Source organism: Tachysurus fulvidraco, chromosome 9, assembly GCF_022655615.1.
Source record: "Tachysurus fulvidraco isolate hzauxx_2018 chromosome 9, HZAU_PFXX_2.0, whole genome shotgun sequence".
In the NCBI taxonomy this organism is placed as follows: domain Eukaryota; kingdom Metazoa; phylum Chordata; class Actinopteri; order Siluriformes; family Bagridae; genus Tachysurus; species Tachysurus fulvidraco.
Window position 1 is genome coordinate 12534741 of NC_062526.1, and position 11761 is coordinate 12546501.

An 11761-nucleotide genomic window follows, 5' to 3' on the forward strand; every position below is an offset into this window, starting at 1 on the left:
GTTCAGTATCCTAGTGTGTGCAGATAGTGTGTGTGTGTATAAATTCATGATAGCCAGAGCTATGACATTCACCGAGGAAGGATACTTTGGGGTTTTTTTTGTACTGATCGTACTTGCAGACTGAGCTGGTCTTACTGAATAATAAAAATCCATATAGTGCTGTTAATACTGAGAAGGAACTGCATAGTGCAGTTCTATCTAGCATTAACTTGAAAGGACATGGTGCATGACAAACATTAGCTATTAAACCAATACTCCCTAACAAAGAAGGGCAAACAAAATCAAACTAAACACCAGCACATACAGGTTCCCAGCTGATTTTGCAAACATGCTTTATAACACTAGCAAAGCTAGAAAGACCCCATGTGACCTCCCGAATGCAGTGCCCCTCCTATTCTTCTCCTGCTTCTTCTTCTTCTCTAATCCTGTCAATCGTCTCCATGCTGAGTTTGGTGAGGGAATGTCACCTGCCACTGGAATAAACAATCATGCACTGTGTATTTTTAGAATTCCTGCTGCCCTAGTTGTGCAGCATGGCGCGCAGCCACCAAACGGAACGCTTCTTGACTGCTACATCAAGTGTCTCATTGTATATCCTTAATTCATGCCGTCTGGAGGAAGATGTCAGATGGGCTGGATGCAAGAGGAGGAATTTCAAAGTCGCTGGTCCCAGTCAGAGAAAGTGGTAGAGGGAGGGTGCGAGAGTTGAAAAAGGAGCTTCAGTAGATTTGTCAAAGGCAAGCTGGGACCAGCTTCAGGACAGAGAGATGGAGCCAAGGCCACCGGGTAAAACTACAGATGGGGAAATCAGAAAGGAGGACAAATGTTTACCAGACTGGCTGAATCAGCGTTCTGAATGAGGAGATCACTGGAGACAGGATATGACACTTTCAACCATGGAATTCCATTGCAAAGTCACCATGAGGGGATTTGAGACAGGAGATTAAAGCATATCCACATTATTACAATCTTAGGAAAATGGGTGCAAAATTCTACTTGGGCATTTTTAAGCAAGCCAAACACAGGTTTATCTAGCACATTTATGTGTTCCCACAGAAGAAGAAAATGTGACCCCTTTTTAATTCTACATTTAACCTATGTGTACAGCAATGCAGCAAAAATGTGACATTACTTTTACAAGACATTTATAACTCACACCACAAATAAATCCAGCACTCTGCATCTCACAATAAAGGAAACACCATAACCCCAGAAAACTCCATGTTATCTTGTCTCAATTCTTTGCCATAGATGAAAAATGAGGAATAGCCCAGAATGAGCGATAATGGGCCTAGCCTAGGTCCATCAGCATTAATCAGGGCCAGATGGCGACGGCGTTGTGGGTCCTGTGGGCTGTGAGACACGAGACAGGGTGCAGAAGCTTGGTGGGACACTAAGCACTTCCCTAATAGCCTGCTTAGAGAAGGTAAACTGCACACAGGTGCTGGCTCCTGCAGAGAGAGCTCTCACCAACCAACACACCACCATTAAGCTCTCTGAAACATGCCTCAGATTCAAATTGGATCTGTGATGATATGCAATAAGCGGGACTATGGTAAGGTGAGTTAGCAAGCTCTTTCAAACCTTAAAATCTTTCAAATCTGACTATCTTGTGTGAGTGGGTCATCTTTCTACTTACAAACACAGAAGGGTTTCTTAGACAGTTAAATTATAAACTCATTCTATATAATATAATCATTCTATATACGATGATAAAAAGCAATGTCAATGTCTACTGGTCTCAAAACAAATTTGTTCTTAGTATTTTAAATGCATTCCTGGTCTCTGTGAAAACTCAATCTTTGTCTCTTGTCTTTCTACCTCAGATAGTAACTTCTTGCACAAGCTTGTCAGTACTCATCTCTATGGTCGATCACAGCTCATTCATCTATAGTAAGATGGAGACCCATGAGAGCGGTAGAGTGCCAGAGTCTCTGACAGCACACTGGACAAGGCATACTACCTAATCTAATGCACCAGAGCTCTCATTTGCTAGGATTCAATTCAATTCAAGAGTTCAAAGATACCTGCAAGTAGATGTACTGTTTTGCAATGTATCAGCGATTAATTAAGCTACTCACCCAATCACTCATCTATACATCCTGCACTGTAAATAGTATCATGCCTGTATTCTTATGTCTGTGCATTATGCGTGTGACTTCATATGCCATTCTTCCCCTACTCTCTTCTAACCAAGTCCACAGGGACCTTCATACTGTATATTCTCCTCTCCTGTACAACTCAACTACCCTGGGGATTCCGATGCTATGAGAAGCTCGGATTATTTCTGACTCTTCGGTACTCACAAAAAGCCCTCCCCCTTTCTGATCCATTATGCCCATATCACCTGTCCCACTGTGTGTTGATATCTAAATTCCACCATCTTTCTGATCTCATACTTACTGTCCTCCCACAAGTAGGGAATGCTGTTGAAAGGTTTAACAAGGAGGCTGAGGGCAGCAAAGGCAGCCATGGTGCCCTGCCAGGGCCGCAGTCTAAATTTCACACTACTATATTGACAAGATACAGCTACAGCAAGAAGAGGGAGGATGATCTGTGGTCTGGACTGAACTCAGAGCTATGTAAAGTGAAAAAAGAAGAAGAAAAGAAACATGACAGGCTTAACAGTCTTATGTGAAAAGTGGTCCAGAATTAAGCTGTTTAATGAACAAAAAAAGAACAAAATTCCTTAAACACAATTCTCATTTTCATTATTCTGGCCTCTGATGTCTGTAAATCAATTAAATTGTTTTGCTTTGTAGATCATCTGTGTTACACTCATGTAAACTGGAATAATATTAGTGTTAGTGTGTGTTCAACTCAGCCTAAAAGTGTGTGAGAGAGACAGAATTCAAACTTAAAAGAAAAGGATAAAGAAATCACCCAGAGATCTCCTAGCATCACCTAGAGATACAGAACAATGATATGAATGACAGGAAAACTAAGCCTCTGCTTATATTTAAGAAAATTGTTAAAGTCAAAGAATTCACTGTAATAAAACACTTTCATAGTTATGACATGTATTACCAGGTGGTGCAGCCTATGTGTATGTTATGGATGGCTACAAGTGCTCGAGTACTTACAAAGTGACAGCAATGATTAATCATGATAGCATAATAAATGTGTGTTTAATGTTCATTTAGGCATTTATTAAAGTTAATTAATTGCCCAACAAGATGTACATTTTCCCTGAAATGAAGTCATATTCTTCATTTAAAAATCTGGTGATTTGTTAAGTGGCATTTGGGAAGGGAATTGCAGGTTAATTGGTTGGTATGACACTGTGAGTGGGGTCTATGTTGACTGCACAGACAGCATCTGGTCAGTTCCAGTGCCTGAGATTGGACTGGTTGCATAGCAAAGTGGTATGAATTAGCCAGCTTTAAAACAATGCATTTAAAAACATATCAAGCAAAAAGACGGTGCCTACTTAAAATTGAGTAACATCTTTTTCCAATGTAATGTGTGATGCTAAGAAATAGCGAAACCTATAGCCAAATGTTAGTCAAAGATTATTTTCTGTAAAGTGCATAAACATAACTGCTAGACCTCCTCTAGTGCTCACTAATGTTCTCTGTTAATGTATGTGTCTATGTGTGAGTTCGTGCCATGGCCATGCTTTCCTCACACATCTTGTGTGCATAGGATCTGCCTCCATATTTGTAGTATGAGCAGCCTGAAGGTTCCCAGGTGTTGCCTCTGCACTTTGGAATCAGCTTTGAAAGGGCAACAACTGAATAAAGCTACTGGTATAATTGAGAGCCTTCTGGCCTTTGGCTTTGATTTCTCATTGACATCTGACCAAACAGGCAAACAAGACTGTGGCTTGGGACACACACACACACACACACACACACACACACACACACACACACACACACACACACACACACACACACACACACACACACACAAATACAAACTATTGGCTTCTTGCGACTGTTCCAGACGTGCCTCTGTCTTCTGAATGAAATGCCACACTGTTTGAGTTGATGCTTGCAGTCAATACGTGTGAAGGTGATTGTTTATTGGGAAGTTTATAGTGAAATGTTAAAAAAGCCACTAAGGATGCATGATTTTGATAGAACTGAGATTGAAGGAACAAAGGGAGATTTCTACCTCTTTCAGCCACTCCCTGGTGGATCTGCTGGCTTCTTGGTGCCACACGTTATGAACCGAGTCGGTCATAGCCACTGCACTTACACGTGACATCACCTCATCTTCTCTTTGGATCATCTGAGGGTAAGAGAAATAGGAATATAGAACATTAAACAAGTATTTTTGAGGAGAAAAAAAGTATCATTTCAACATAACTGATGGACTTGTCACTGGCATCATTAACAAAACACTTTGTATGTATATCCTAAGCACTAAGGGTAAGATAAAGGAGCCAGGGAAGGAGACAGCTCTGACAACAATAGGTTAACAATCACTTCACATGATCCATTTTATAGGGACTAGAGCTTGGCTTGGTGCTACATCAAAGTGTCCATGGTCATTTGAATACAGTGCCTTCCCCAAGCACAGTTAAATTAAAGGGGGTGTATAGAGATAAATGGAATCTATTAAGGCACTAAGAACTAATATATCACACTGCTGATAAGCTACTCTCGGGAACATCCTGTTAAAGAAAAGGCTAGGAAGCAGGTAACACTTGCATGCATAAATACACACATTCACTCATACACTCGTATGCATGCCTGGCTCAAATTCCTCCCTAGGTCTGAACAGTGCCCAGGGGAATGACAAATTTGAGGCTTTAAAAGTCTTCAAAGTGTCAGTGAAACGGGGATATAACACTGCTTAAAAGTAACCGAGCCCTACGATCGTCTAGACGCCAAAGTTGTAGACCGTCTCGCCAACAACTATAAAATAACCAGACCAGCGAAGAAAACATTGCACGTCATTGGCAAAGGGAAGCGCCTTTGGGGGATTTATAGGAATAGCGTAACACAAATGGCATTTAATATCATAAATATCTGCATGTCATGACAAACAGCACAGAGTCGTGTAAACACAACCTCAATGTAAACATGGCAGTTGGATAAGAGGAGAAACCGCAGAGGAAATGTGTTTTCCATTGGGAACGCAGCCACATGTGCATCAGATGTACAGTGTCGCATGCTTTTGATTGATATCCTTCAGCGCCTTGTTTGATGCACCCACATGCACTTCAACTGCCACACATACACGTTAGACATATAATCATCGACGTCCAAGGGTGCTCGTTTGTGCGGGAACAAAAAGAACAAGCTGAACGCATGTGAATGGATAAACTGGAATGAATTATGAATGATGTGATGGAGAGCTGAATGTAGGCTAAGATTCCCATTCCCACATGCCCGTCTCTCTCTGCCTGTCAGCAGTAGTGGTTAGCGGCGAAAAGACGGACTGGGCAGCTGCTGCTCATCCGTCTTCAGCTTTCGTAATGCAAGCACGGAGATGCTAATGTGCGTGGACTTGTTGCACCAAAAACCAACAAAGACAGATGTTGAAACATTTGCTTGGTTCTGCCTCCTCTACTTGTGCACTTGAGCATCTGGCCTGAAGAAAAAAAAAATGGTGCAAAGATGGACGCTGTTGGAAATGGACTAATTATGGCTAAGTGGGTGAAATTCCTAATTGGACTCCTCAGCCTTCCAAATTATGTTTGGATCTTTTGCTGTAAAGTCATTTAGTTAGTACTGCCTGTGTGGAACGGCTCGAAAGCATCCACCTTACAGTGAAGGAAACTCATTTTCAGTCTCGGGATGAGTCAACGGCTTTCCTGATACAAACTAAATCCTTAAGCTGAAAAGGTGATGCATGCCTTAACACTCCCCTGCCACTGCTGGCTTGACCTCCTTCATAACCTCTAGCATAAAAATGCAGCATTTAGCATGTTGAGCATTCTCAAATTATAGAGCAAGCAAATTTCTTGACATTTGCAATTTGAAATCACAGTTTCTTAAAAAAAAAAAAAATAAATCATAGCTGACAGCAGTGTGATGCACACATGTACATACAAAGCAGCGATAACACATCTCTCGTGTGGAGATAAATATTCATCCATTTCAGCCGTGGCCGAAACAAAGGCAAAGGCTCTCCCCAAGACTTACATCTAAACACACAGGCAAGAAGACAATTACTAAGAGCTTTGATAATTATGTGTCAAAGGCAGCTAAAGTCACCAGATAATTAGGTGAGAACCAACTGGTAATCCACAATAGTGTCCCTGGGGGTAGTCAAAAAAAAGAAAAAAAAAAAGAAAGAAAAGAATAAATAAATAAATAAATTCCAAAAACAAGGAACGATTAAAAATGAAAGAAAATCTAAACATGTCTGGATGAATGCAGGCGGACTAAAGTAACAAATAAATAAATGAATGGATAAATAAAAAAAGCAAGCTTTTTGAGGGAGCTCACAAACCAGAGAAAAGTACATGATGTGAAGATACAGGATGCACACACACACACACACACACACACACACACACACACACACACACACACACACACACAAACAAACACACACACAGACAGACGTGAATCCAGATGCTGGCTGATTCAGGAAGCCATGCTGTTCGTATCGTTGTTGAGCTCAGCCTAATGCACCCAAACTGCTGCTATAATCCATGCACCCTGCCGCGTGGTAAAATGAAGCTTAAATATTTGATTGATTAACTGTCCAATTACGGCCAGCGAGAGCAGCAAATGCCACATATGCTCCTACAATCGCTTGCTAGAGTTGTGTGGTTCCATTTAAAGCTTGTGGTGCTATTTTGTGAGAAATTTCTAGGCCGAAATCACTCTCCACTTCAAGCTATTACTGAGGAAAACAAGATAATGGACGATGTGATGAGAAAGGCCGCCCGCATGTAGCTACAATGTTAAGGGAACACTCCAGCAAACAAATAAAAAAGCAACCATTGATAAGTCTATTGTAAACATGTCTACTTGCCTCTCGCAGCTGTGACAAAGTCAGACGAGTTTTTGGAATCTTTCAGGTGAACTTGTTGACTTGGTTTGTAACTTTCTTCCCTTTGTGCTTATTAACTAATAAAGGAAGCTAGAGATTAATGGTGTAAATGTAGACATATTTGTGCCATGCACGATTGGTACTCTAACAACCACCTGATTGCTGAAGGAAGTAAGTGCAACAATGATAAAAATGTAACAACAGAAACAACACATGAAACAAGAGTTTCATGCCAGGATTCAGCTTGATATCACACCATTGGTTACAGCACACTTTGCTGCAACCCCTCTAGTCTATCTGACCTCTAGACCCATCTGGGGCTCCGTGTTGGAAAGCGGAGTGCCACAGCCCTTCACTGGCTTCAGAGGGCACAGGGCAGCCCTCAGATTTGCCCTTTGGCCTTTAGCTTAGGCTGGAAAAACACCAGCAGCTGCCCTGAGGGCTGCAACACCATCCACAGGAAGAGACAACACTCGCGCTTTCCCCTGCTTTGAAGCGGAGGATTCGAGGCCCGGCCATTCTTTGTCTTCAGAACAGGAAGGAAGGCTTAAGCACCAGGATGCTATGAGGCCCCGGGGAGCTGGAGTGTGTGCGAGAGGGGAGATCTCTCTAACCTGCGTGTGTCCACATGTGAGTTTATATAATGCAATTGTGTATCTAAGGTCACATGCATTTGGACGCGCCACGACAATGTTTAATAGGGAACGGCAGCCAGGTTTTGATTAATGAAAGTCAGGGAGTGGAGGCGATAACTTCCTCCTCTATTTCCTGTCTCTCAGCAGGCTGCCACGTGCATGCGGGGTGCTGTCGTCCACCGTCTGTGTGATGGGTGCGTGTGGGTGGACGACATAAAAAGGATATTGGTGAACTGCTGAGTGGAAGGACTGGGGACGGGACATGAGGATGACCCCCCCCCGACAATACACACACACACAAACACACAAGCACGTACCAGTGCGGACACGTCAGTAAAAGTGGCTGAGGAAAGGGAAGCTGGGTAAATATTTACTGACACAGCACAAGCGGCAAGCGCTCGACACCTACTGGAAACAAAAGCAGGAGGAGAAGGAGCCGTGTGCCAGGAAAGAGCCACTGCTGCTCCACTCCACCTCCCAACATAACAGGAGGAAACAGGGAAGCATGCGGTGGATGACTGAAAAGGGGGGATGGGAGCGACAATCACAAGCCACAGAGACAACATACACACACACACACATACACACACACACACACACACACACACACACACACAAACACACACACACGATCCATTCAACTGTATAAATCACAACAAAAATCAGATCAGGATTCTCCATGATAAAAGACATTAATAACAAATTATGAGTTTGCTAACAAACTTCCAACAAAGTACATTCTACAAAGCTGGAAGTTCAATCATATGACTTAATGACTTACAAAAACAATCATTTAATACCAAAACTTCTTCCTTTTGTAGATTCAGCACAAACTCAGTCAGCTGCATGTTGGAGTTACTCTAACAGCACCATCTGCATTTTTATTGACAGATCTTTAATAAAAATACAGATGGTACAGACGATAAGTCCGAAAAGATTTTTGCGACTATATTTAATCACAATATTGATATTTTAGCTATGATATTATAGCATCCTGTTGAGTCCTAAATCAAAGAACTGTTGTTTATGTTTGTTTCTTATACGGTGATATTTGATGATGTTCATAAAATAATGTAATGCAGTAAACACCCATCACTTTAATACTGAGGTGCCATTTCAAATGACCCACGTTTGAAAAAAGATATTATTAGCTGCTCGTATACTCTACTCAGCTTCATAACGGGCTATAAATGGATTATCAGCTTATTAAGATATTATATTTTTTTATGAAATAGATGAACGCAGTAGCAGGTGAATACGACACTGACTCAATCAGCTTTAGATTATATTGCATATAATCTTAGAGTATAAGATGACCGGAACTGTATTTACATCTCTGTCTGTCTGTCTGTCTGTCTAAGTGCTAACACTTATTTTACAGCTTGACTTTCTACGTGTATAAAACCTGTATATGCGATGAATTACCTATTTATAGCTCTATATACATGAACACTGTATGTGACTGATGTTTTACACCATAATTATTCTTGTGTTGATGTGCAACGCAATGCAACCTTCAAAACACTGATACACACTGAATAATGTATTTAACAAGCTGCGCTTCAACATTTATGGCTGCTGTTTAATTAAGCTGCTATAAATAAAAACACAGATCGCCGCTATAGGTTGGAAACAACGTGGATGTCTTTCAAATACGGGGAAATCGAGCTGAGATTAAATAGATGAATCGTTTAAGAGGACAGAGATCTTTCCTGGATGCGGGTGAACACTGCAGTGAGATTAGTTTGTAATGCTTTAGAGTGTTTTTATTTAAATTCAGTGAAATCTTATTGATCAGATACACAAACACGTGTACAATGTGCAGTAAAATGTTTTTTTGACCGTTTGATTCATAAAAAAAAAAAAAAAAAAAAGTAAAGAATTTAAGTAGAATTTAGCTATACAAGTAGTAAATGGGAAAACAAAAAATACTAGAAATACTAGAAATTCCTATAAAATGAATTGACTTGTTATTAAAGTGATATTTCACTATACACAAATACAGACTATACGTATGCTGAGTGGACTTTTCTTACCGCACTTTTATGAGCTAAGTGACAAGCGGAAACTCAGAGTAGAAATTGTGACTCAGTCGATAGTGAGTGTAAGTGTTCCAGGCGATTGGTGGAGAGAGCAGTTCATCACATTACATGACATCAAGTGCACATAAACTAAAGCACCACTGCTGTGTGGAGAGCTGAACTATAAGGAAAAGGACTACATACGTATTGTAGAGTGTGTGTGTGTGTGTGTGTGTGTGTGTGTGTGTGTTAGACAGACAGCTGGAACTGGCACATGGGTGTTGGAGGCATGGTTTAAATCCCTGGCTCTGGTTTGTAACATCTCCACTATGGTAAGCTGATGTGTGTGTTTTCGTGTGTGTGTGTGTGTGTGTGTGTGTCAGTGAAATTTTAAAGTATGCACATTTAATGCATGTGTATATAATGATGTGTATATACACTATATTCTTTTGCTATGGATACAATAATGTAAACATTCAAGGTGACACCAACAACAACAACAACAAGCACCACAACTCAGCACTTGCTGTTTTACTCCTTTTCAGTCTGCGAGCAAAACCACGTCAGTGCCTTCAAGTATCACAAAACGACTTTAATCCACCACGAATGTACGCTCCAAGAATAAAGACACCTAAATGCCATAAATAAGCCACACAGAAAATATTTCCAAAATATCAAGCTATCTATTAAGCGGTGACAAATTAAGAAAAATAAAACTATAATGAGATCTCTAATTGACATCATAACGCTTATGCAAAGGCAGAGTGGAGAACAAAACACCAACATGCATACGGAAACGGAAGCTAATTGGCAGTAAGCAGGTTAATGGACGTTTACGTTCCTTATTCTGCAGCAACACTGATTAATCCGAGCCGTGTTAGAAAAACGACGTGGAATCAGAAGACGAAAACAAACTGCCTTTTTTTATTTGCTCGAACGCAGTGTGAAAAAATATGTCCAGACTAAAATGTAATTTCTCAGCACACCTTCGTGTTTATGCAAAGTCCACGGCAATTAAAGGATGGCACCTAACTCTAATTTGCAATTAGAATTGCATTCCTCTCATGGAGCGAGATTTCAGACCGGCTGCTAATTAAAGTCCTGCATTAATTAGGGGAGATTTTTATTTATTTTTTTAAATGAAATGTTAAGAGAGACGACAATAAAGACGTCTTTATCATCTAGTAGAATCGACAAGCGGATGCTGTAAATGCGTTCCTCAGGGCTGCTTTGTCCATACAGGAAAGGCCGCCTTCGTCCTGTCTCTTTGGGCCGTGCCATAAAATAGAAAGCTAACCTCAATATTTTCCCCTCTCCGCTCGGGGACTTGCTGGCCCATTAAACTTCCCTTCCCAGGTGTCATCCTGCACATTTCCTCCACGAAACTCTCGTATAATTAAACTTTCCTAATGATTTATAAGCTATAATAATAGCCGTGAGTATTTCAGAGCAGGTTAAACTGACACCCTTTAAGTGCACGCGTGGGGCTGACCCTGTTTTAACAGAGTTTTGGATCATTGACTCGCACGGCTGAGAGAGAGAGGGAGAGAGAAAGATAGAGAGACCGTGAGAGAGAAAGACAGAGAGATAGAGAAAGACACAAGGCTGTTGTAACTCACACACCGGCTGACACACTAACACACACTCGGGCTGGGGTCAGGCCGCCTGAGGTGTTTACAGCAAAGCCCCTCTCGCAGTCTTAGCACTGAGACAAAGTGGCCATCTGACAGAAATATCACCTCTCAGAGTACATAGGAGCATCAAACACCGGCTATTCAGGACAAACGTCAAGTACACACACTGCTCCAACACAAACACCACAACCTCTTAACTACAGGACACGAGGAAATATCATCAATAAAGTCTGCGTAGCAATTGCTTCTTCCAAGTCAAATTGAGATATTAAAACCACACACACACACACACACACACACACACACACACACACACACACACACACACACACACACACACACACACACACACACTCTCTCTCTCTCTGAGAGAGAGAGAGAGAGAGAGAGAGAGAGAGAGAGAGAGAGAGAGAGAGAGAGAGAGAGAGAGAGAGCAAACTGAACGGGGAAAAACTAACAACTCCAAAGTAAACAAGAAAATGCTCCATTTGTAGAGACAAACTGTATCTGACTC

The 11761-nt window shown here is 41.2% G+C and overlaps 1 protein-coding gene across 2 annotated transcripts in view; it reads right to left on the reverse strand.

Annotated features, from left to right (window-relative positions):
• The window catches only part of fam172a (family with sequence similarity 172 member A), a 175436-nt gene that overhangs the window by 41032 nt on the left and 122643 nt on the right, over positions 1-11761 (reverse strand). For both annotated transcript variants that reach the window (XM_047818158.1, XM_047818159.1), the window contains one exon: positions 4120-4236. In XM_047818158.1, the coding sequence (XP_047674114.1) occupies positions 4120-4236 (117 nt within the window). The remainder of the gene's footprint in view (positions 1-4119; positions 4237-11761) is intronic.